At 40.4% G+C, this 27526-nt stretch overlaps 1 protein-coding gene across 1 annotated transcript; it reads right to left on the minus strand.

The window, feature by feature from the left end:
• Positions 1-196: 196 nt before the first annotated feature.
• GANC (glucosidase alpha, neutral C) lies at positions 197-27416 on the minus strand. Its single transcript, XM_059819253.1, has 24 exons — positions 27388-27416; positions 26174-26236; positions 24523-24631; positions 22849-22976; positions 22131-22313; positions 21448-21496; positions 19959-20025; positions 18472-18568; positions 17851-18031; positions 16822-16975; positions 15413-15648; positions 14123-14249; positions 13140-13219; positions 12101-12244; positions 11600-11696; positions 11114-11215; positions 10371-10614; positions 8634-8698; positions 7448-7524; positions 6138-6212; positions 5602-5715; positions 4942-5054; positions 3315-3418; positions 197-2454 (listed from the first exon to the last, which is right to left on the minus strand). The coding sequence occupies exons 1-24, from the start codon at positions 27414-27416 to the stop codon at positions 2345-2347; spliced, it is 2748 nt and encodes a 915-aa protein (XP_059675236.1). The 3' UTR covers positions 197-2344.
• Between the last annotated feature and the right edge of the window lie 110 nt (positions 27417-27526).

The raw sequence follows: 27526 nt of genomic DNA on the forward strand, positions 1-27526 counted from the left end.
TCACTACTTGAATTCAATTAGTTCTTTCTGTAAAGATATACTCTAAATTTATTTCTTCCTTTACGGCATAAATAGGAAAAGTGGAAAAGTATGTGAGTTGCTACAAATATCAATGTAAATTATATTCTTTTAAATTTACTTCCTCAGATCTGAAGACACAACTGCTAAAACTTTCAGCAACTAACTCCTATCGAAACCCATAGAAGTTTGGCACTTCATACCACTGAAAATTTGACTCATGAGTACTTACTACAGTGCAGATATACTGAGGGCCAGAGTATAAAATCTAGTCCTTCACTTGAACCAGATACTCTTGGAAGAATACTTAGTAGTGATTCTCAACAGTAGAAAGAAGGTTGGAAGGAATAAGCCATGTAACTTGCTTCATTGTTACTTTATTTCACTTACTTTCCAACTTCAGAAGTACCAGTTAAAACATTTCATTAAAATGCTCCAGACAATGATTATATCCTGTCAGAAGCACTGCTATGCTTAAACATAAGAAGCAATTGTCAATTAAAGCTCAGAAGCTGATAGAAAAATAGGGCCTGTCTCTCTTCTCACAGATGTGAAAGATCTATTTGCTACTGTTTTACCTGGATTAACTCGCCTGCATTAAGCACAGCAGTATTTAGGCTGCCAGTTCCTGGAGTGGAGGCTCACACTGCCTGCTAGAAGGGGCTGACAAACAGCTCTGCAGAATAAAAAAGAAGGAACCTAAGGGTCTGGTGGGGAACAAACTACGCTTGGTAGTCAAGAGCGGAGTAGTCACAGTTTGCTCTCACACTTGCTATTCCCAGAAATCTGCCCTACAAAGGACAAACAGCAGCAGGTGGGAATGACTGACCAAGCACAGGGAGGACTCAGTAAGAAGAGTAGGGAACAACGTACAAATGGACCGTTATGTTACCTTTAGTCGGCAAAATTGGTGACCACCCTTTTCTGTTTCCTAAGAGTTAATTTACTGATGGTTTTAGAAAATACTTCCTTATCTTCCTTCAGGTTTGACTCAAAGCAGAGCCGGTTTTAAAATAATGTAGTTGACAAGTGTAGCAAATGGAAAGGGCAAACAACTTGATCCATGGCGCAACGGTAGCCTGCCAAAAGAGATGCCTGATATGGAAAGGGCTGTGGGAATAGCAGGATGTAGGTGATGTAGGACTAAGGATGTCTCTGAGTTTTGAAAGAGATGAAAGCATCAGGACACACCAGTTCTGTTTGCAGAGATGGTGGGAAAAGGAGGCAAGGGAACATTAGGGTGATAAGCATGAAGTGGGATGGCTAAATGCAGAATTAATCCCATTAAAGTTAAAAATGTGCTTCATAAATACCAAGCTCCAATCTCACCCAGATACTAAAAACTGACCAAGAAATTACTAAAATATGTGTAAAGGAAGCCAAACCTTGGCAAGAGTTGGAAGACGTGGAGAAACAGAGCAGAGTGGTGGCTTTAACCAATGACATCCAATCATCCAACAATGCCAATTCTTTCCTAACAAAAGACTTTTTTTTTTTTAAGTAGTACTTGCAGAAAGAGGGGAGCAATAACATGGAAAATTTCTCTGTGTGACTCTAGCTGCTACCCTAAGCCAGTATTGCACTTACGTAGACCTGTGCCTTTTCAAAATCCAAATACCAGTTTCAAAGCCTGCTATTGAAAAGAATTCTGCACTCCCATATTACTGACTTTTACTATCACACAGCTGACTGGCACAACCTACTCAAACCTTACCTTCAGTGACTGAACTGTTTGGCTAGCCTGTTGTTTACTTTACTGTACAGACTGCCTCATTTTGCATTGTCATAAGGACTGGAAAAGGGAAGTGTCTGTAATCACACTGGGTGGCTCCTTCTGTGTTTGTTTTCACAAGGCAGCTTGCAGGCAGAACTCCGATGATAACCTCTGCGTCCGGCATATCTACTGATGCTGCTTGTTGAACTGACCCAGATCTGCTCAAGTACTCCAGTCTCTGAATAGTGGGATTCCCAAATACATTAAACCCGATGCCAACAAGCCACAATCTTACCCCATGAATTTATGATTTTTTGGTTCAAGTGAAGGCAAAACTCAATCTTAATGCCTAACTGAAGCTAGCCTGGAGCAGATAGTAAATAGCTTTTTTCCCCAAAGATACAATCCTAGTGCTATTACTTTTGCCAAATAGAAGAGCTATCAAAGTTTAAATTACTGCTTTAAAAGAAAAATTGTAGGAAATGTTAGTTTGGGGATGCGGGTGGGAAATATGTTCCTTGATTTCATTGGCTTGAAGTGAGCATTTTAAGTCCTCCCAACTTATTTCCCCTCAACCTCTCACTGAATTCTCTGAAGCAATTACGTCTCCTTTCAGTTGATGCAAATCTCCCAGTCAGCACCAACACTCAGGGCTAAATTTTCCAGCGTCAGCGCAGAGGTCTTCATATCGTATGTGAACACCACTTCTTTTTCTTTCCCATCTGAACAGGACAAGAGAGTTTACTATATGATTTAAGAAGAACCCTTCTGAAACAGTTACACATGACTCCCTCCAGTTGTTAATTGAGACTGTCCCTGCCACTCTGCTAAGTATACACATAAGAGTGTAGCAGAATTGGAAAAACTATTTCTTTTTTTTGACCTTTCAAACTATGGTACATCAAACTGTGGAACTATTCAAGGATTTTTCTGAAAAAAATAACCCTTGTTTCAGCATAGGTTTTCCTCCAAGCACCCTAAAAGTCCTCGAGATTGACAGGTGGAGGCAGAAAGTCCATGTCCACACCATTCCCCAAGTGAAGAGACGTGCTTGGAAAGCAGCCAGAAATTATAAGCCCTTTCTGTAGATGCTACTGCCTATCCATACGGAATCCCACACAACTCCTAGAGATCCCCACATAGTCACAAACTCCAGACACTTTTGAATGAGCAGGAGAACAGAAAAGTACTCTTGGTTTTGTCTGCAAGTTTCCTGTTCTAGACCAGGCAGGCTTACAGATCTGAGCAAATCATCCTTCATTTGAAGTGCTACCTCTGGTCATATTCTGTGCAGGACAAAGTTACCTGAACTTGTTAATTCTGAACCACTTTTACTGATGTATCTACTGCCTTACAAAGGAAGGGTTCTTTAGTTCTGCGTGTAATATTAGTGGTGAGTAACTGCTGGCTCCTTTCACTAAATTCTGTCCTTGATATCAAAAAAGTAGCAAATAAAACTAAACAAAGATTCTCCCTATGCTGTAACACTTCCTCTACAGAGCTATCAGTTTGCCACCTCTAGTGAATGGCAGCAGAGCAACAATATTTCAAAAAATTGTAGTAAAATAAAGTCAGTCATTACCCTTGGAACAGGCTGTCACAAAAGTGGGTTGCTGCCCAAATCCCAGAACTATCACCCGTTCAACCACACATGTAGTGTGGTATTGTCCAGTTTCATTCGTGCAGCTGAAAAAAAGAAAATTATTTCATATACATTAGTTTCTGTCCATCAGTAGAAGTTCAGCATCATACAGAGAAAGTACTACTTCAGTCTCACCCTGAAAGTTCCCTATACTGGCTTCCTTTCCTCTATTTACCTTTCTCTTGAAACAAGTAAAACTTTCTTCCATTATCAGCTAATTTTTCACTGCATAGCAGATTTCAAAGTTAGAGGAAAAAAAGTTTGAGAAGATATTTTATGGCAAAAAGCATGGCTTTGACAACCACAAAAGCTCTGGATTTTTGCAAAATGGTAGTTAAAACTCCTAAGTATAAATGTAAAGCTAATTTTAACATTTTTCAAGTAAGATGTTTCAATCTGAGGCACATCTTTCATTTTGTAACTAACTTAAGTTTTATTAAAAAGCGCTAAAAAAACCTCAAATCAAAATGAAACTCTCCTTTCCAGAGTGAACAAAATATATCATTCATCTCAAAATGACTTTTTTCCAACGTCCAGATTTGCTAGCAATATAGCAACATTATTCTTTTCCATCCTGAATTTTTAAGCTTTTTGGATTTTGTATCCCAGATAAAGATATTTGAAGCATACTTTCAACTACATTGTCCAAGCTAGTCCACAGTTTTGCTCTGTGTTAAATTTTGCAGTTTTAGGACCACCTTCTGCATATTTTTGAACCCTGAAGGAATAAAGAAATGCCTGTAAATTGACCATTTATGCACTGCACAGCCTCATGGGCAACATACCTCAATAGTAAAAGTGTCATAGTGACATTTCCTTCCTTACAAGCAGCTATGGATATTTTTGGCTTTTAGGTTGTTTGACTCAACCTTTGCAGGTTGTGTCCCCTTGTGCTTCCTTTCAAGTGCTTTTCTTGTATATTTTACCATGCTAATATATATGGTGTATTTGTTGATGAATTTTGGAGACTACATGTAACACTGCCTGTTTGTGGTTCCCTCATAAGTTGGAAGTGACCCATAAGGATCATTGAGTCCAATCTCCTCCTCCTCGCAGGACTACCTAAAACTAAATCATATGACTAAGAGCATTGTCCAGATGCTCCTTGAACTCTGGCAGGGTTGGTGCCTTGACCACTTCCTTGGGGAGCGTGTTCCAGTGACCAACCACCCCCACAGTGAAGATGATCTTAGAAAAATACATCTTAGAAAATACAAACACTCCAGGTGTTGCCTATTTGCAAATCTCCCCGTTTATCTCCTTTTATCTCTCTGATAGGCTTTACTCTTGCTGATGACTTTCTTCGTATTTGAGTAAATCTGTAGAATCTGTAGATTTGACTAGACTGAAGCAATATGAGACAACTCAGTATTTCAAGTGTTGCTGGTTTAGACTTATGCAGAACATTGTTTACCTCTGCAGTTTCATGGCAGATTCTGCATGCTCTGGGCCTTCACTAAGCAATAGAGGAGACTAATACTTCTACATTTGTAAGAAGGCCCATGAACTAGAAAAGGCATTTCCAATGACAGTGTGTTTGGTGGCTTTTGTCCATAATTGCTGTTACCTGGAAGAGAGAACGTTCTTGCAGAAAGTGAATTTCCGATACAGGAACTGCTTCTTGTGGAGATACTGAAATGAATGCCCATCATCTAGGTAGAGCTCACCTATTGCACAGGCCTGTGACACACAAGATGGAGTAGAAATTAACAGTAGCTTCTAGTGCTGGATAATGAAACTAAAAATGTCTCACTCTATGTTATACTTCATAGTGAAGGGCATGTGTTTCTTTTTCTTTAGTGACTTGTATCCCCGGAAGGCTCAGGGAACCCAGCTCTGAGAGTGCCTGAAGACTTGGACATCCTGGTTTTGTAAATTGATGTGAGTGCCAGGTGTCACCTCATTTATTAGAAAAGACAGTTGTGTGAAGTTCTTTCTCGGTGTCCAAGAGGAAATTTGTGGCCTGGTCATTCTCTGCTCCTTCCTCCAAGGGACTAGAGGAGGGCTGAGAAAGGTCAGAAAAATCTTCTGCCTCTGCTATACTCAGATGGTCCTACTTTGAGGGAACAGTGGGAGGGAGATGGGAGCCCTGCCAAACAGAAGTGGAGGAGAGCCACTGAGCATACAGATGCAGATCCCATTGTGCTGATCGAACAGGCAGCAAAGACCTAAAAAGATCAGATGGAGTAAAAGACAACTTTGTAAAGGGAATGTCATCTCAGAGTACCTCTGTGTCCAGGGCCACGTGGAGTTCATAAGAAATATCTATCATCCATTCAGTGGATTTTCCAGCCGCGGTCTTCAGAGGTATCACAGTGCCTCCCCGCTGGAATACAGGAATCTGAAAAACAAAGCCAGGGTAGAAAGGTTCATATACTCTGATCATGTAATTTTAACTTGGAACAGAGATAACTGAAGCTTGCTCTTATCAAAGCTCAGAAATTAACTTTTACCATGAGTACATAAAGCAAGCTATTCAACTAACAATGGGAATAGTAGTAATCTTCCTGCATGTGTACAAGCAAAATATCTTTGCTTGGAGAAGTCACCCTTACATCATCTCATCTTTCTCTACCACCAGGACACATAAGTGTTCCATCTAACAACAAAGGAGATGGGACTTCTCTACAAAAGCTATTTTAGATTACATTCCTGCAAGGAAATTGAAATGTCACTTTTCTGATTTTGAATGTTGACAAAACAAAAGCCTATTTGGTTTTTTTTCTGCTCAATGGAAAGTAGTATTTTAAAACAAAAACATACATTCTCCAGTGTTACTGGGATCTTCAGAGTGCCTAGATCTTCCATTCGTTTAAATTTTCTGAAATCATACCAAATCTAGGAAAAATGAAAAAAGAATGAGCATGACATATATGGCAAGGTCTGTTCCTTCTGAAGATGCAGTTACTCTTCCGCTTAACCTTACTGTCACTATTCCTAACAACCTATTTGATGTGCAAGAAGTAGCATTTACTTTTTAAATCAAACGACCTTCTGGATGGAAAGAATAAATACTCATTCCTGAAGCACAAAAATAAGCTGATCTTTCCTACAGTTTGCATAACATCTTGTATGTCTTAAAGCATCTGGAAGTGCAAAACAATGAAATACCTTTCTTTTTTTTTTTATCTAGAAATGCTGTGTTCCAGAATAAGCATATTTATATTGAAGTGAAAATTAACAAAGTTGCTAATAACAGGTCACAAAAGACAGCTACATCTGAAACTTCTCATGCACTACATTTGCTAGCAGTTTTAACTGCTTTAAGTGTGCCAGGCAGTTAGAGATCTTGATAAAAACATTTTTTTTAACTTATTTGGAGAGCCTAGTCTGTTTTTCTCCTTATATTGAGAAGAATTCTAAATGTCCTCAGGTGCACTAATGGAGTCACAAGGCTCTGCATGGTCTCACACGCTCCCTTTTGCTGCTGTCTTTCCTCTCATTCCTCGCTAGAGTCTCAGGCTTTCCCTTAGGAACTATTTTCCCCAAATTCCTTCCCTTCATCCACCTCTCAGCTGCTGCAGCCAAACGCTGTGTAGGAATGGATCACAGTGCCATCCTGTGGATAAATAACTTCAGAGAGGAACTGATCTCTGTACACGTCAAAGTCTTTGCTACACACATCCCAGGCTACTGAGGCTTTTATTTCCCTGTTATAATTTTCCCTCCCTGCGGCTTCCCTCCGATTTCCTTATGACCTTTCTTCAAAGATCCCTTTTCTTCCACATAAAAGAGAAGTTTAACCCAAAGAGAAATACATGAAAAAAGGGAATTGACAATTTAGTGAAGCTGTTTTTTAGTGTCCCATGAGAAGCAGCAAGCCTTGAGGGGAGATTTAAATTGTAGGAGACCTGAGATTTGTGCAGCGACTCTTGGAAAAGCAAGAAAGTAACTTTACTGTGAGCCAAGCATGCAAGGTATCGAGATGGAAGGAAGGTTAAGAGTGGCACAGAATGGCCAGCCAGCACTTAGCACACCGGCAGTGCTCAGCAGTTATGAAACGGGGAGCTGGAAGGTTGCTGTATAATACTTCTTTGGGCTGAACAGCCGAGCAGCTTCATATTCATCCTCACCTCCTCTGACCCTGGAAGCAGAACACTCACTGCCTTGGCCTCCTGCTCCGTGACTGGATGCACCAACAAAGCATTTCCTGGAGAAAAACATAAACATGGCTGTGGTCCTCAAGGCTGCATCTTATTGGAGCAGCAGCTGTGTGCTCTGGGGTTGTCAGCCTCCCATAACTATTTTAGGGGCTTGTTGGGCACACCATGTGCTTATCTTCACTTTCTACTGGAAAAAAAGGCATGTGTAGGGAGCTGATGGCTGCTTGGGTTTTATTCTGTTATGGCACTGGGATGCAGCTGCGCTGCATTGTATACCCACCATCTTGGAGGCACTTCTGGGTCCCTCATAGTCTAAGAGATGACTGCCTTTTTGCTCTTTGGTTGAACAAAAAAATACGCTTTTCTAACCAAAAGAGTGGAAGACAGGGATGTCCTTGTAAAAAAAAAAAATCTGCTAAAGCTTATTGCACTGCAGAGGGTTCTTCTTTACTCCTAAAAAAAATACATTAATGTATATAGACTGTACAGTTTGATAAACTTCCCTCCTTGCCCACTGGTGATGCAAGCTGAACTCCCAGAGTCCTCCAAAATGCTCTGCTTCACCACACTTAGCTTCGCTGCGGTGTCCTGCCTACCTTGGTCAGATTTCTGCATGAGAAGTGAATGTCCCTTAATTTGAAAGCCATTAGTAGGCACTCTTGAGCCCAGAGGTTACAAAAAATAATGAAATGAAACATTCCCCTCCCATTCTCTCCTCCTGTATAGGTGGAATGTGCTTTACACAAACACATTCATCTCTTAAGCTTAATTTCTGAGAAAATGGATTTTAGCAGCCAGCCATACTGGAGTAAAAACCAATCACCTTTGGATGGCAGTTGTTTGCTACTGTAATTTCTGAAGCAGATTGTCATCTTAGCTGCTACAGTGAACTTCCACGTTTCAGGTCAAAACAGACAATGTTTTTTCAAAGTGACTAGTGAGACTGAACTCAGTTTTTGCATCTCATATGACCCCTGTTTTCAAAGCGCTGTTAAAACCAGGTCCCTTAAAGAGGTCTCAGGTTCTTTATTCAGTTACAATATAATTTTTTAAAAGTCTTGGGCAGAGTTTTCATGTTTTCTTTTTGTCATGCGACACTCTATCACCTCAAAAACATTTAACTCAAATTCCAGAGAATGAGACGACACCTGCTTACCCAGCATGTACTCATTTTCCACGCCAAAAGTTTCTATTTTCCCTGGAAACTCTATCCAGAGAGGCCTGTAAAAAGACAGTGGGATTCAGTTAGTTTCTCCTCTTCCACCAGCCTGTTCAAGGCCTTCTGGCATTTTCAGGCTCCATTTTCTCCCTCTCTTTACAAGGTACAGCTATCAAGAACTGAAGATAGGGCAAGGTCCTCTTCTGTGCCTTAAAGTACCCCTTTTGAGTCACTGATGAGAGTTCCCAGTACAACATGGGTTAAGACACTCCACTATACCTATGGTTTAGCTTCCTGCAGCCTTTCTTCCCTCCTGCCTTCTTCCTTACAAACTTGCACTATGTAGACCTTCCTTCTAGCAAAGGAGAGATGGACAAGCCTTTCTGTCACAGGCTAGCAGCAATGCTGACACCTGATGAGCTAGTCCCTGCAGCACAGCGCACTACTGCCTTATAGCTTGTCTCTGCCTGGTCATGACTGAAAAAAACTGTACTAGTTCATTTTCAGTCTGTCTCAAAACAGGGTAGTGCAATAACCATCTGGTTACAGAACAGGAGCTGTATATTCAAAGTTTGAGAGATTATGACAATAATAGCTCATTCAGAGACAGGGTCTGGGTTTCCTTACACAAAAAGCCTGGTTCACCTGCTCACTCACAGGCATCCACTTATTCACTGCAGCCCTGCTGTTCATGTGCTTGCTAATGAGATACGTTTTCCACTCTGCTTGTCTCAATGAGAAAAATACTATGCTTCCTCTCTAATTCTGTACCTACTGCAGCAAATTTCACATAATTGAAGTTTTATTTAATATTGGGGGCGGTGCACATGTCAACATAAGCTTCATTTCAAAAAAGACAGAAACCCACTGTCTACATCAGTGCGTATAACAGGGGCATCTACACCTATATGTGTGCAGACAGATGCCCACACTATGTCTGTAATGCAAACCATCTTCAAAACTCAAACCAATCAACCCTTTTCAAAAAGACCTTTATGTTTTTAAAGCTTAGAAGATGTACTGTATTTGCGTAACAATAAGTAAAGGTAAATGTGGTGCAAAAGGACGGTTCTAGGGCAATCTCAAAGACATAGCAATACCAGGGAGATTAATGACATTCATCTCTTGTTGAAAGGATTGTTGCATTCAGTTCCACTGAGGCACTTTCTTAGAGGTTAGAGAGCAACAGAACAAAAGTTTATTTTCTGATTTAATTTCTGTTCTAGATTATTAGATTCTCTACTAAAATGATAAGAAATACTGCAGAGGTAAATGATCAATTTATCAAAATGAAATAAGCTTTTATAACAGAAGAATTCAGCAGTAATAAATATTTTCATGAGGGGCAAAATGGCCTTTATGTTTTTAGGTCAGCAACGTCAGAGTCCGTTAAGCACTGTTTTAAGTGTAGGCTGGAATACTACGTAATGCTCTTTATCATGAGGAGAAGTTTGGAGTCCTCAGTACTTTAAAAACATGTTTAAAGACTGTGCAGTGTTTATTGAATTAGTGTGTTCCAGGTGTCATTTGGAAAAAAACCCAAAACATATAATTTTCCTCTGAGAACCCTATGAAAGCTTGCAGAATACATGAAAATAGAATTTACTAATTTTTGTGGTTTTTCTTTTTAAAATTGAAATAAGTAATCACAAAAGTAAGAGATGGTAATTTAACTTCCCTCCTCCAAGTAACTTCCTGAAGATAATCACTAAACCTCCTGACTTATGCTCTTACCTCATAACCGGTTCAGCCGCTGTGTGTGCCCGATAGAACAGTGTGTATAAGTATGGCAGGAGGACGTAGCGCTCTCTAATGGCTTCCCTGATGATCTGGGTGTTCTTCTCCCCAAAGAGCCACGGTTCTCGCCGTTTGCTCTCCATGTTAGAATGACCTCTGAAGAAGGGCTGGTAGGCTCCAGCCTGATACCAGCGAACAAGTAATTCTGGTTCTGGATCTCCAATAAACCCTCCCACATCAGCTAGATATTGCGCAGACAAATAAAAATACACATTTTTGGAAATTATTCTGAAAAATGTGAAGTTCTCCTCTAACAAACATTCCAAGTGTATAAATCCATGCATTGCACAGTGTCCTTGCAGTTCTGCTGTTGGGCAGCTGCTTGTCCAAATAAGAGTGGAAAACTTGTGTAACAAGTTATCCTTTAATAAAAATCTCAAGAGAGCTTTTGGAGGCTAAGTGAGTGCCTTCCCAGTGACAGGACTGTCACAGTGATGCTATGGAACACCACCTGAGGACCGCTGCTCCAGATGGAACGCGAACACTACGTAAGAGTTAGTTGAGAAATGATGGTGAGAGCTAGGTTATTGGCTTCTGAAACCAGACTAATGTGTGAAACTGCCTGGAAATGCACTGGACTGTTGAGCTTTCCACCATCTGTGTTGAAGTCTATCTTGGGATACAAGCTTGGTGGCACCAATGATTTATGCATGGTGAGCAACTCCAGCTAAACACCTTACCTCCACAGAATGAAATCCCTGCCATGCTGATGGTGAGAAGCATTGGAATGGCTATTTTCAAGTAACCCCACTCTGCCGTGTTGTCTCCAGTCCACACTGCCCCTGGAAATACCCAGTTTCAGCATTACACAGGGAAGTTGGGCGTATGCTTCAGCTTATGCTTGCAGTTAAGGAAAGAAGACAAGAATGGTCATGAACTACTGGTGAACTGCTGTTCATTGCAACTTTTTTTCTTGATACGCTCATGCTCCTGAAATATGCAATAAAAGCAGGTAGTGGTTTGTCACAGGACACAGGTTGTTATTCTGCCTTTAACTTGTACCCACTTTGCCAGCCTCTCCTGATTTTTTTTAATCACTTGCACTCTTATGAGCTCACCATGTCAGTATTTCTAGGATAGTTTCTGTCCTCTCCAGACTTAACTACTACATACCAAACTTAATAGAACAAAGCAGCATGGAAGGCATCCAGCTAGTCCATCCTTACCATACTTCTGTGATCCAGCAAAGAAAGATCGTGTGAGGACAAATGGTCTCTCTTTTCCTGAAGAACGTCTGATGAGTCCTTCTGCAGTTGCCATTTGCTGAAAATCATTAATACAAAAGTCAGGAGGACAAACTCTATAATTAGGATATTTGCTACACCGCCTTTTTAGCCCTTCCAAGGCAGGAAAATTAAGAAATCTGTACCCACAAATAATACCTATTATTAAAGCAACACTTTCTTACTAGCATATACTTGAACAAGAAAAAATATTAATATTGTGTAGGCACAGCCAATGTCATTTACATTGTTATGGTAGAGAGGCATGGATGTTGTCACATTTTCTTGTGACCAATCACAGAGTTTATTTCAAATATAGCAATATCCAGCACAGCAGAGTTTCAGTCCTTGATGGAGGTTACAGAATACCTACTACTGTGTATGTTACCACATTAGACATACTCCTTGAGAATAACTGCTGGTTCGTGTCTCCAGATACTCTACCTGGTAGAATCCGTAGAGGTTGTGTACTTCCCGATGCTCCCAGTTGTTGTAGTGGACAGCATCTTTCTGCATTGTTAGTTCTGGCCCTTTGAAGACGGAAGGCTCATTCATGTCATTCCACACAAAGAGGATATTAGTGGATCCCTATGACACAGGGTTGGAATTAGGACAGAACAGAGCCATTGCTGTGACTTAGTGTGTTTATCTCTAGTGGGTGTCAGACCAGTCTGGGGTATGAGTAGAAACAGCAGCAACAAAGCAAGACATGGTAGTTATACTTCTGTGGTCACTTGAAAGCTGCCAGTCGTTCATCTCATCTCTCTTGGTGGCCCTTCTGGTCAGGGTGGCAGCATACAAGCCCATTTGATTATTGCAATTCTTACAAAACTCAGTAGATACTTGCTATTCCTGCCTTCTGGTGAGGGAAAAGAGGCAGCAAAAAGAGAAGTATTAAATAGCCATGAGGAAAAAATCAGAGAAGACTAAAAGAGAAAAATGGGAGAGGAAAAGCAGCATGGGAAATGTCTGCTACACGTATCTACTAGGGGAGTGGTTTCAACAACCTTACTGTAAAGCAGAACTTTGGGGTGGGGGTGGGAACTGGATCTGTCCAGCAGTGTTCACCCAGACACTTTCAGCACTAGGCAGGAGTGCTGGAAGGAAGGCGAGGGGGAAGTGACCGTCAGCTATGAGAGAGCACTCCCACATCACTCTTTGTGTGCTATCATGGTAGTAAAAGCTGGATTTGCAACGGCTGTGTTAGATTATGGTTTGCTAAAATGCCTGCAGTTTGTCCATCCTACTGCTGCAGCTAAGTGAGCAGGTTCATCGGTGGCATGTGGATTCCAACTTTCTTAGTGTAGACAAGTCCATGGAGAAAATTATTCCGTGGTACTTCAGCTTATGAAGATATTTTCCTCTACATCATGATAATACAGCTACAAAAGCCACTAACTTGCTTAGCCAGTAGTTTATCTTCTCTCTTTTCCCCATTTTCAGGCTTTCTGGGATATGTAGATTAGAGCAAATAAATACATACCTTGTATGTTTTGAAGGCAAATTGATCTGCATACCATTTTCGTACTTCAGGATTGGTGAAATCCAGGTAACAAGAGGAACCTGTGGATGTGGGAGATCCCAATTATTTACCTGATTTTAAGAGCATGCCTGCATTGTCTTTGCACCTAAATACAGTGGCCTAAAGCTAGGATGCTTTCCACAATGGGCAGCAATAATGTGGTTGCTACTGTTTCTGAGACAAAAGCTCAAAAGCAAATTCCAGGTTGACTTGGAACTCAGTACACCCCTTGCCATGTTCTGCAGACCAACGTAGATTCTGGAGGTCTGAAGCTCAGCACCATTTAAGGATGACTGCTGGCATTTTGAAATATGTTCAGATGTGAACAGGAAGCCAGGGAGAGACAGCATCCCTGTATTTTGAGCTCAAACAGGGAAGTGTCGTAAGAAGCTGAATAACCACATCCTGCCATGCTACTAGAAGTTGTAATACATCCTTGATTTTTCCCATATTGATTCCTTTGACAGATTTGTGGGCTTTCTATCTGCAAAGGGGGACAACCTCCTCTGCCTCCCCACATGAGATCTCCTCATGAAAAATAACATGTCAAATCACTATATGATTGAATCAAAGTCTTCAGTATCAGGGTTCACTTAATTTCATCGAGCCTACATAAGCTGTGCTCATTGCAACAGACCAGACTGCATTACCCAAGACAAGCTGGGAAGAGGGATGGCTATTCTGATCAATAAATCCAACTTTTTTAGCTCTAGGCACTGGGACTATCTGCACAGCCAACAGACATAACAGAGGACGTTGTACAGCTGAGGCCATTAGAACATGACTGTGCCAAAGAAACCACAAAGTATTTGAAATTACAAATATTTACAAAAAATGCAATGAATGAAAGAATTTAATTCCACTTCCATGGGTCCCAATTAAACTATTCTGCAAAATCATGAAAAATAAACAGCTTGAAATGTAGAGACAGAGTGATTTTTTACCTGGCCAACAGATGCCCTCAAAATCTTGCCCATTTCTGTCTTTCACAAAATATCCCTTGTTTTTTGCCTGTGAATACAGGCTATACGTGGGATCAACCTTAATGTGGGGATCTACAATGACAACAAGCTGCCAGGATAAGAAAATAAAATGCATCATTAGCATCAACTGTACTGAATAAAACAGTAAGAGTTCACTTTTGATAAAAGGCAGATAATGATTTCACTTCAGGTAAAGAAGGTAGCTGTGTCACTAATTTTAGAAAGCAGTTACCAGTTCTTGTATATACTGTGCTAGACTTATGTATAATAGCTGCATCTACAAGGAGGGCATGAATTCATGCTTACCCCTCTGAAATAAGGGCCAAACCCCATTGTTTCAGATAAAAGTACTCCAGCCCCTAAAACCACTATGTTTAATTCACTGCTGTATTCTGTGAATGGGAAAATATCTGACTTCTCTGTTCATGTCCCTGCTTAAAATCATTTGCCTTAAGACATTAAAATATATCTTAGTTTGTATAGCATACAACAGCAACAGAAGTTTCTAATTTTTTTAAACATCCACGTATTGTATTTTGCAGTTACTTTCTGCTGCCATTAACTGCCTTGCTGTAAAGCTGAGAAAGTACTATAGCTCCAACTAAGAGATTATAAAACTTGCATGCTATTTCAACAACTTTTGGCAAAGATCAAGCATTAAGCAATTCTACAACTTTTAGATATTAACTGTGTACATTTTAATACCTCTATAATTCCAAGGAAAATATTTTAGCTGTAAAAGCAGAAATAAAGACTAACTAAGCTAACAGTCTGCACATCACACCAGGACTTCACCAGAAGGAAAAAAACATTTAGTTTATGGTAAGTAATCGTATCAACATAAAGGACAAATCTCAGTTAGTATAAGCAGAAAATAAAAAGTATTATCAATACAAAGAAAAGCTGAAGTGAGGATAGCAACTACCAATGGTGAAAGCTCATGTTAAGTAGAAAAATTTTCTACTGTGCCCATCAAGGACAGCACTGGGCTGCTTCTGTAAGATGGAGCTTCACATGGGTCAAACTTAGCCTGATGGTCAGGGTACAGAACAAACTATGAAATAATAAAACGGCATGAGGAACTGAATTAAACAAGATAGCTGGTGCACTGGAAGCATCACCACACCAAAACACAGTCTAATTTACTCTGTTGTAGTTAAACTGTTTCCAGTATCTGAAGTACCATGGTTAAAGCTAGATTGGGTAGCTTCACACTACAAAGAAGTATTTTCTTGCTGCTGCATTATTTACCTTGCGTTTTTTCTTCCTGAGATGTTCTTGCATCTTTCTGGGGTTCTGGAATTTCTTTTTGTCCCAAGTAAAATACCTCTTGCCATCTGTGTGCTCTATGTCCAGCCACATCACATCATAAGGAATGTCATGTTCATCAAAGCCAGCATCTACTGCCCTGACATCTTGCTCATCCTCATAATTCCAGCGGCACTGGTGGTAGCCCAGAGAAAAAAGCGGGGGCAGGGCTTGAGTGCCTAGGAAGAGGATATGAAGAAGATAACACTGTTAATGCCCTTCAGGATTTTATTTAAAGACTCTAGAAAAGTTAACATGATTAATATGTATCTGTCTGGAGCTAGGGAATGCTGGCCTAAGTTGAGTCTAGAGCATGTTCTTCATACCAAAGTGACTGAACTCTTGAAATAACAAACAGTAAAATGGGCTCAATAGCCAGAAAGAGCAGAGGGCTATAATGATAATACAAGAGTGAGGAGGAACTTGCTGTTCTGTGATGCTGAAGTGTTATTCCAGTAACCAATATGAATTTATTCTTTAATTTTTTCCAATGTAAAAATATTCTAGATTAGCTTAACTGTCATTAATGAAAACAATTAAGTAGATTTTAATGAGTAGAATGCAATTTCTGTGACCACTTGAACCTGAGTAGTGTAAACAAGCCCACAGGTGCTGCAGTACAAGAACAACCATGAAATTGCAATTGTTAGGAATTTGTGAAATTAGAAAATGCGTATGTATGTATGCATATGGCAAAAGGGAGCTGGGAAACTTTCCCAAGTGTGATCTGGCTACTTGCCTATTCCCGTTCAGCTGAATCACGTTCTCTCCATAACATCTGTGCAGCAAATGATCATTGCTAACACACTAAAGAACTGCCAGGGATGTTTCTGTGCTTTTAATTCTCTTTAGTACATAAAGAATTTTGCTTTTATAAAATGTTAGTCCTCTTGCCTCCATTTTTTAAGTCTCTTCCTGAACGTCTTGCTTCTTTCCTTTCCCATATCTGCATGCCATCTCTGCTCCCTTCCCTAATGGACACACTGGATGGTTACTTATCTTCTTTCTCTACTCTCCAGGATATGTTACTCCATAACTTCAGTCTTTTCTCATTATAAGCAGCCTGTCTTGATGGTGACTGGCAGTTCTAGCCCCCTGTGTCTCCTCTCTTCATCTACACTGGCTTCTCAATTAGGGCCAAGTTTGACCAGCTGCGGATGCTAGGGAAAACAAGGATGGAGGCCTGTCTTCGCAAAGCACTAGTCTTTGCTCTACAGCTGCGGTTTGGGAACAAGTGGCCTCCTGCACACAATGGGCTAGGTAAATATCAACCCACTTTTGGGTACAGCACGTTCCTCAGAGAATCTCCCAGGTGAATGTGCCATACTGACTCCAATTATGTGATTCAGTACCTGTTAGTTGTGCAAACTGCTTGAAGATATCAAATGCAGTGGGTCCCATCAGCAGGAAAACATCAATGATCCCGCTTTCTGACATCCAGCGCACATCAGTTAGAGGCACTGCTCTCTGCTTAGCAGTCTCTGCAGCAGATCTGGATGACATGTGCTTTGAAGGAAACAAAGGTAGAACTGAATATCTCTCTCTATCAAACTTTTGTTCAATGAAGGAGCAAAGATGTAAAACCACAAAACTCACTAACACACACCTGGCCGGTATTAGGAATACACACTGAACGTTTCTTATATATCCTTCACAAATCCTTTACCTTGCATACTGCTTATACAAAATACAGAGTAATAGTTAATGCGGAAAAATGGGTAATGAGGGGCAAAGTAATTAAAGCTTTTCTGTAATTAAAGACTTTTCGGCAGGATCTTAGAATAATATCTATAACTATACGATGAGTAAAAAAGAAAATCAATAATTTTAACCTGTAATGAAGTGCTGGAATAAAGCAAGATATTTTTTTTCACTGTTTCAATTTTAACAGAATTCAAATGTTTGTGTTTCAGGAGTTGAGTGAGTTCATTTCCTGAACATTTTATGTTTCTTGAAGGTCAATTACATTCCATAGAAGAATGAGCCTGCTAAGTAGAAATGTGTAGCAATTCCAAGAATTTAAAAACTCAGAAAAATTCCTCAAATCCAAGAGACTGTCAAGATTTTTGTCCACCCTTTTTTCTGCCTGCTACATTCTCTGTACATTTTTTCTGCTCCAACATTATGTATTTCCTCTCTGCCTTCTCCCATAGACCTGTTAAGATACAAGTTCTTGTAACTTGACTCTTGAAAAGAGTCATCTCCTTGCTCTTTTCAGTAGTTTAATACAACAAATTCAGCAGTAGGGGGGACAGGAGGAAGAGACTGACAATTCATTAGGGCGCAAAGATAAATCTCCAATAATGTTGTTATGTTCCTGTTGGCCCTGCCCTGGAGTGTTTTCTTTCATTATTAAATTCTGAGGAAAGTGAGCAACTCACCTCAGCTACTGCCTTTGTACTAATATCCACCAGCGTTTCTGAAGAGTTCAGCCAGAAGATCCCTGAAGTTCTGTTAGGCTTGTGTGCTAAGAGAAGGGGCACTGAACCATAAATGCCTATTTTGTCATGTATCTTGTGGCCGAAGATATCCAAATTATAAAGCCGGTAGGCATCACCATCACTGGGACAAACAAACAGATGTGTTTGTTATATGTAAGCTTCCTGCACTAGGCCAATTTTAGCTCTATTGCCATCCCACTAAACTCAGTGAACACTCAGTGAACACTCTGTATTATGGTCTTTTGTTTAGCATCCAGATTTGAAATGTGGACAGCCTAGATTACTGCTTCTTTGCTTTGGTCCTAGCTATCTAAATCAAACAACATTTTTGCTGCCAGTGAGACTACTGCTCACTTGCTCTAAGTCCTAAAATATGAATTCTGAACTCTCCCATCCTCCCACCAAATTGCTCTTCTAAGAGTTCTGCTTCAACATGACCAATCCTGCAATTCGGAAAAAAACTGCATGGAAAATTGTTGTCTGCATTAAATTATTAAGACAATGTTATAGCTCTCCTCTACAAAAACAATACTGCTTTCACTAGCAGTCTACCACCTTTACCTGGTGTTTTTGAGAAGAAGTGCTTCTGTGTGTTGTGGTATTCCATAAACATGGTCAAATCCATGTAAAGAGAAGTCCATGCCTACAGAACTAGGACCTGTGGGAATAACATTAAAAGAGAAGACCACAGAATTCTATTCTCAGGCTTAGCTGAAAGCAAAGAGCAGAGCAACCTAACTGAAAAAAAAAAATATTAAAAAGCAGGTTTTAATAATTAGTTCTTTCATACTTGCTCTCAACTTCACTTTCATTATTACTTATGTACTGTAGAGGTAATGTTTTAAACAGATTTTATTGTATTTGTTCTGATTTTGATCTGCTTAAGAAGATAAAATTAATCACTTCAATAGAAAAAAATACATGTAATAGTGGGTGACTTCTTTATTCTGTAGTGAAACTGCTTAAAATTATCTCCTGTTTCTACCCCAGTACCTACAAGCCAAGCTTTGCAGCACAGTGGTACAGCAGAGTGGACTTTAGAGTCAGAGTTGCCTGTTTTCTACTGCTCTTCTCTTCAACCTCAGCCAGGGGAGTAGCATGCACAAGAGCTTCTGCCAGTGATATCATCTTGTCACATTACTGAATCCAGAGCAACTTTTGGCAGGTGACCAGAGATCCTGTAGACTGATAAGCAGTGGCTTCAGGATCAGAACCTGACCATATGGACTTTTCTCCTCCAACACAGAGAAACAGAAAAAAACCATGATGCTGGCCTAATACATCACATACAGCATGAAGCACAAGGGCAACAGCTTCCTGCCCCTCTGTGTCTTGACTGTAAACTGAAGAAGCCCTTGTCACCAAAAGGAAGCTCTTTCAGACTTCCCTCTCCCTACTGCAGCTGCTGGGTAGTGCTGGTTGCTATAAAAGTATGCACGATAGTGGTAATGGACAAAGCTAACCAACTCAATTAATGCAGAATACAACTGGACAGACAGAAGATAGTAATAAATTTTGGCAATTAATAATTTAAATTGTGACTGACCTACTGACCTACAGGTTTCTATAACCTTCTTGCCCCTTAAGACTGCTCAGTATTTCCTTTTGTAGTCCCACACTTAAAAGTTTTTCTGTGGCAATTAATAATGCTTAGATATCATGATTTCTGATATGTTGTGAGAATAAACTACAAGTGAAATCAATGTTATGTGCTGATACTCAAAGAGAAGAAAATAAAAGGAAATAATGCATTATATACCAGTCAGCCAACGCAGACAGGGTTATGCTCTGTCAGAAACGGTACACAGTGAGCTTAGGAAATGGGTTACATTTAATGTGTTCCCTCCTGAACAGAAATCTAATGAATATTTCCAGTACTTTTGTCAAATTTGTTACCCATCACTGATACCTCATAGGCAAGTTAAATGAAGGAGTGAGCGAGACACTGATATACGTTAAACAGCTAAACAGAAAGCAGACAGAAATATGAATGAACACAGGTATATACAAAGCAGTAAAGCTGTTTTCAGAACTAGACTGAGACTTACCATGAGCTTTGATGTCTAAGAAGCTGCCAAATTTCTCTTGCCAGAGACCTAGATCCTCTTCTTTCTCCTGCATAAATAGAAATAGCTAAGCCTACCAAATGCAACTGCTCACACAATGTATTTCTAAGAAAAATATGTTTATTCCCATGAGATCTGTACATCGTTAACGGCTTTTTTGCCAAATATAGTTAATATAAATAAATCCAAACCACAATTCAGATCCTGCTGCAGGAATTTGCACTGAAGAACTGACGTGCTAGTGGAGCACACAGGCACTCTGCTACAGCATAAAAGTAATACCTGAGGTCTTGGATAGAATCATAGAATGATAGAATAGACCAGGTTGGAAGGGACCTCAGATCATCTGGTCCACCGTTTCATGGGAAAGGGAGCCTAGATGAGATTATCTAGCATGCTGTCCAATTGCATCTTGAATACCTCCAGTGATGGGGACTCTACCATGTCCCTGGGGAGGTTGTTCCAGTGAATGATTGTTCTCACTGTAAAAAATGTCTTTCTTCTGGATGTTGAACATGAAATGCAAAGATTGCATGGATGGAACCAAACAGGAAAACCTATACAAACAGAAACCAACCCACTCTCCTAAACAGTAAGGGTCAGACAACAAAAAAACTCTCTAGACTCTCCAGAGTCCTGTGTGTGTAAATCATACTTTTAGCCTCCTTCAAATTTTGAGCCTTGTGCCCTGCCATTCATTGTCCTAGAATTTCCACTTTTTGCAGCGTCTTTCCTGGTATTCTTTTCTACGTTCATCCCAGAATAAGCAGATGTGGCCTCTTGCAGCTGTGTGACTCCCCCAAAGCAAGCACGCTCCCTGGCAGAACCCAGAGTTCAGACACAAGTACACTGAAGGCAGCATATCTCCTGCTATTTATAACAGGATGGTGGAGTAAGCAGCCATCTGCTCTACAGGAGGCTAAAATTATATCATGGACATAACTCAGCCTCCTGAAAAAACTGGTGTGTGCCTTTAGGCACTGCCAGGACCTGGTCTTTTTTCAGAGAGAATCTTACTTCTGTATTAAGCATGAATGTATGTGAAGGCATATTTTTGGACTGTTATAAAACAGGTCTCATTCTTTTGAAATTCTCTTTGCAATGAACAGGGAATTTGAAAATGACCGAATATCACCACAAAACTCCCTTTTACACATCTACTCCAAATCAGATGAGAAAACAAAAGTGAAAGAACTTTTAAATAAAAAGGCCATAGAAAAAAAATTTTTGAGTCAGATCTACCTGACTGATGCCCTCTACAGCCCTGGTAAAACACATAAACCTTTATTCAACTATGAATTTGCAAAATATTCCAATATGAAATACCAGGTCCTTTTTTAACTTCCCTGGAAAGTGGTTAGACTATGTTTGTAAACATAGTACCAGAAGAAATCATGAACATGTGATTCTAATTAACCAATTCGCTTTTCTACAAAATATCCATACTGGAATTGGAGCAAGCATGGGTTACCTTAGAGGAATTACTTGTTGCCTCCTCCTTGTTTTCTGCTGTAGGTTTTCTAGTGAAAACAAATACATAGAAATAATCAGTTTTTTTAACGTAAGGAAGGATTTCAAACACAAAATTCATATAGCATTATGCATTGCCTTATACATTAAGTAAGAGTTTTGGTGCTTGACTGTTCTGAAAATTGACGTCATAGTTGAGAGCTCTAACTGGCAAATAATTTTAATATTCAATGTCTTAAAATAACCTTTACTCCCTATTTGAGTTAGGTTGACTCCTTGGCCCTTCACATTTATTTCTATCTGTGTCAGTGTTTTACCCACTCAGAAGTAAGTAAGTTTAGTCATAAAAGGAGATGAAACTAATAATCTCATCATACTATCATCACTCATTCCCAAGAAAGACAAGGGGTATCAGGATACTTTAGTGTTTTACAGAATTGGCAATTAAATGAGATTAGCATTTTTGCACATGGCTGCTGCAAGGGATTAAACCAGTCTGCAGTTAATTGATCTAGAATTTCTTTGTTAAAACTTAACCATTGTGCTTACTTGTAGGAAGTAAAAGAGAAGACAGATTTCAATGCATAAGATCTTCTATCACAGAAATTGCAATTCCACAGAATTGCTTCTCTTCAGCTACAGCACCATCAGTACATACCACAATGCGAAAGACAGATACTGTACCTATCACTGGGAGGTGGTTGTAGGTGCTCAAAATATAACAACCCATTGGAATTCATGCTCAGAACAGTCTCGCCCTTGGACCGTAGCTCAATCTGGAATGGGTTTGCTGTGACTTGAAGTTTGTAGTCCTCATTAACACTTGACAGTACCAAAATACCTGCCTCCTTCTGGGATATAGAGAGTCTGGCAAATGAAATGCAACGACAGCTTTATATCAATCGGCAGCACGTGAAATCCACTGTAACTAAATAACGATTTGAAACAAAAGATGGGCTGAGAATATGCGTGTACATTATAAAAACCTCAAGGCTAATGTTGAGGCAAAGAACCTCAGAAATACATGCTGTGTTCAGGGTTTACTGCATGGTGCAACAGGTGGCTACAGAACCACCATGAAAACTACCCAGAGTTTGCATTCCCTTCATATTAACAGGTAATACCTTGGGTAAAAATGATGCATCGTAACAAGCAGGCTATTTTCTGATTGGGTCAAAGAGCCTCTAATTTCTCATGTAGATGACAAAACTTTCTCCTGCGTATTTAACATTAATTTTTGAAAGTAAATTAACCACAAGCATTTTTATTTTCCCCTCCTGTAACAACTCTGTAGTGTAGAGAGACAACTGTAGCATAGGGCAAATGAGGCAGAAGGGAAAACACCCTTGCAAATGAAGCTGTATAAGTTACTAGGGTGCTACATCATCTTCCCATCACTTACCTCTGGGTGGTAGGTTCCTTTATAAGAACATCAGGAACTTTGTATCTTGCTCTGAGAGGCGATGCCTCATCAATTTTAAGCCTGAAAATATTGCCTTCTATTTCACAAATTTCTACTTGTAGAAGAACCTGGGAGCAAACAAACAGATGAACTGGTAGTGATAACAAATACCAACTTACTTTTCAACTCAACATCACCAAACACTTAGTGTCTGGAAAAAAACATGCCTGCTTTCTGACTTCATGTTCTTTAGCATTGCTGAGCAACAATCATCATCCATCTGAATTTACACCAGCTAACTCTACTTCTCCTCTTTGAAGAAGCAACTCTTTTTAAGTGGACTCTTTATCTTCAAGTCTCTCATGTCTAGCATTTTGCAGCTCTCCCCACAAGCAGCATGGAAAACAGGGGTAGTATACACTAATCTCGAAGTTTGGACAATTTCACTACTGTGCTGTCAACGTCAGAGTGGGATACTACTGAGATGTGGGCTTTTTGCAAAACCGTCAATGCTCTGTGATCACTAGTGTTCACAGTGGTGCTGACACTGATGAGCTGTGTCAGAAAGACACCTAAAGAAAATGCGTAATACTGCCCTACCCACTGTAATTTGCTATTTTACAGTTCAGGTAACTGGGAAGTCACTCTGTTCTAGCTCATACAAAATGACTCATTTTTCTTCTGTGGAGGATCCCTACACCACAAATCAGATTTTTTTTTCTGTTTTTTCCTTTCTTAATCTTTCCTCCCGTGAGACACAAAACTGGCTGAAGAATTTTGGCCTGATATCTTTTCCCTCTACCTGGAACCCAATCAGCCCTGCTCTCTTCAAAGGCATGAAAGAGCCTTAAGACCAGAGGGAGAGTAGGCAAGAGAGAAAAGATTAATTTGGAGTTCCAGATCCTGCTTCCTAGGAAATATTTCACATTATGCCATCTTTGTATAAAACCCCGAATAGTGTAGGAAGCCACAGAGCCTTCAGTCTTTCATTTACTTTAAAATCTAGACAAAAAATGGGCTCCTTTTTTTGTGCTGACTGCAAAGAAGGTCAGGATTAACAAGAGAGGCAGAAAACACATTTATGCACAGTATCTACACAGTGTGATGCTTAGAGCATGGAATAGAACTGTAGTTCCAAACTCCCATAATCTGAGGATGGGTTAGGTTGACTATTCCCTGAGTGAATGTGCTAGCTGCTATGCTCTTATCTTAGAGAAATAGAAGACACTCCTCTTCCTGACTGTCTTAAATGCGAAGACGACTTCTTTTTCCCAGAAAACTGCCTTTGAGCAAACACAGGAATACAAAGGTATGGTTAGGAGGTGCTGGAACATAGGTTTTCTTATTCCATTACAGAAAAAGAATTTATTATTTTGGAATAGTGGAGAAAACTCTAAACTAAAAACATTTTTTTTCAGCTAAAAAGAGTTCTATTCAGTTTTTTCATATAGTCATTAAAGACTTTTTTTAAGTTCCTTAAAATATCTGTTCTCCTTGCACAGTCTCAAGTTGTCAAATAAATACTGACCGGTAGGGACATCTTTAGGCTGATACTTCGCATCATATCTTAAATAGCTATCACTGAAGAATCTCAAAACCTACAAATATTATCACTTGTTGATAATATTCACTGCTCTTTCTGCAAGCACTCTCTTATGCTAGGTGGGATCTCACCTTGTTCTCCTCATGAATAATTTGGAATTTGACATTCTCATCACTTAACATAACTGAATCCAACAATGCTCGATACAAAGATTTTCCAGGATGTAGAAGTTTCTGACGCCTGTCAAGACAGAAAAATATTTTTGGTCTCCCTAATTGTTGTGGCTTATATTACACAGAGGGACATAATATTGTTAGAAATCCTCACTTAAGATTTTTGTCTTGAATTTTTTCAAATACAATTATTATCAGCGCTTCAAGTCAAGGAGAAAAAGAAGGAATATAGTTCTGAGCACACATACATGTTTATGAATGAGATGTTAAAGGGGTTTGGTCACCCATCACCACCCTACAGGTTTTTTTTAAATAATAATAGTCTTAATTCCAGCGTCCAGCTAAATTCTCAGTTGTCCAGTTACATTCTTCTTCTTTCCATGACCCCAGAAATTTCAGCTGAATAATCTGTTTTTCATTTTCTGTCATATACCCCTGCTTGGTCTGCAGCCCCCTGGTGAACAGCTGCTTCTTCGGTGGTGATGAAGCAGTATATGTTTGTAATTTGTAACATCCTGAATATGCACTGAGGAAATTGTTTTTCAACAAGCCTGCTGACTACAGAGTTTTGACTACAGCTTTTGGCCCTGATGATGTTTTTAGGACAGAGACCCTGAAACAGAAGTTCTTTCAACTGTTTGTAGAATGCTTCTTGCTGACCCCAGGCTTTATGAACTATTTGAAGATAAATGTCTTGGAGGCTACCTTAAAGGGAAGCTTCTTCATTAGTAAACTGACTTTGTTTCCTTGCAAACAGATATTGCACAAATGCAAGCAATCAGATAAAGGATTTATTTTAAAAGCATAGCAAAGACAGGATATGATGCCAAAGCGTGGCAACCTCCTGCTGAGAAATTAAATGTGTTAAGTTAAAATGGCGAGAAGCCAGAAAGGGCTGGTGTGAAAAGAGGAAGGAGTCCTGCTCCCACTGGCAAAATGGGGGATTTCTGAACATAATTTCCTGCAGAACAGAAATGAATATCTGAAACTGTAACCCAGTATGTCAGTGGCTAATTGGTATAACACTGGGCAATCATTCCTTTCATCCAGGCAGCACTGGATAGAAGACAATGGAGGATGGGAGGAAAAAAAGCTGGAGGAGAGGTATCTCAGTTAGAAATGGGATGAGAAGGTTCACTTAGCGTAAGCTTAGCTTTAAGAGACTAGTGAGCTAGAATTTAGATTTGATGCTGAATTCTGGCCAAGGTACTTGTTCAACAGGACTGTAATATTTTATGCTATTGTGACAGACTAATGGTTTCTCTTGAGAATTCTGTTGTTTTGAACTATGGATATTCAAGAAATATCCACCTCAAGAAAACAACCTGCGTCTGAGTGTACCTATAGTTAAAATACTGCTGGGGCTTTGTCAGATGAGAGGACTGACTCTTTTGAATTTTAACAGACAGGGTTTTGTATGTAAGATTCCACCTTTTAAAATATGCTGATCGTTGCTTGCTGAGAGGTGAGTGGAATGCTCACTTTGAATGACAAATCCTGAAAGCAGCAGACTTGCTGTGATTAAAAATCAGTGTGTAACTACTTCCTGTATCTTTTAATATTACTAGTTTTAAAACCAAAACCTCAACACTACAATTCTTCTCTTTACCTGTAAAAAGCAATCTGGTTGCATTTCTTAAAGGTGCTTTTGTCCACAGCCTCATCTTGGACACTAGAAAGAGCAGATAAAGAAAATGTTTAAATGTGTTCACCAAACACCTGCTGAATGATCAGATGATGGGGGTCCTCCTCAAGAGGGATAAGGAGTAAAGAGAGTGCAGACAACTGTGCTGACATAAAATGTGTTGGGCTTTGAACTGCTGTGTTTGGATATGGGAAGAATTTCTTACACATTCAGTTCCACGCTAAACCATTTCCTTTTAAACTTTGAAAATTTTGCCAAAAAATTGAATCTGTGACTAACAGAGCTGAATTTCAGCACAAGTGCATTTTGAAGCCAGACCTCTCTCTGCAGTCCTTACAGTCAACTATTATGTTCCAGTAATAAGAATGGAGAAAGAGGCAGGATTGGCAGAAAAGGAGAAACCCTGCACCCTTCTCTTCTACCTGAAGTGGGACCGAGGAGGGAGGGAGGCTTCTGATGGCCCTGCTGACAGCTCTGGGTTATCTCTAGGCTTGAGTTAACCTTTAGTTCTATTAGATAACAGCAAATTTTTGGCTTGCCTGAAAAAACGGACTGCCAGTAGTGTCTGTCATCAAAATACTTCCCACAACATGCTGAGTTCAGACACACATGGAAGAGAATAAGGTGTTAGCACTGGCAGACGAAGAGCTGATGCTTACAAAATACTTACTAATTATATACACGCAACATATATAACGCAGATGGCAGCCATGAAGACTCGATCACAATAACTGTGAACTAAATATTAATAGACCTGGATTATTATTAGAGACCTCACAGTAACCACATATTTAGGCAGTATAATCCTTCCCATTTTCGCCTGAAGATACCCATGCACTTTCGGGTTTTTGCACGAGGTCCGTGGGACTCTGTTGCCGTATTTAACAGCCTGCAACCGCACTACCTTCCAGCAGCGCGGCCTGCACCCGAACTAACCTGCGCGCTGTGGGACCTGCCCTCTGCCCCCTCCGCGGCCAGGCACGCAGGAAGGTTTCGCCCTGGGCGGGGCGGCGGGGACAGCACCGCCACGGCCCCTACCCCCCGGCCCCGGCCGGCTGTGGGCCCTCGCTGGGGCCAGGCCCCCACCCCGCCGCTCCCCGTGGGAAGCTTGGACCCACCCCGGCAGCCCCGGGAGCGAGGAGAGGGCCGGCCAAGGAACCGCTACGGGACAGCGTTACCTGACTTCCCCCGGCGCGACCGCCTCCATGGCGCGGCTGCCCCGCGCGGCCGCCGGCGGCAGGGCCCGGGGGGCTCCCCGGAGGGAGGGGCGGCAGCCGGGGGAGCGGGGGCGCTTCTCCCGTAACGACCTCGCCTCGC

Source organism: Gavia stellata, chromosome 7 (genome assembly GCF_030936135.1).
Source record: "Gavia stellata isolate bGavSte3 chromosome 7, bGavSte3.hap2, whole genome shotgun sequence".
Taxonomy (NCBI): Eukaryota; Metazoa; Chordata; class Aves; order Gaviiformes; family Gaviidae; genus Gavia; species Gavia stellata.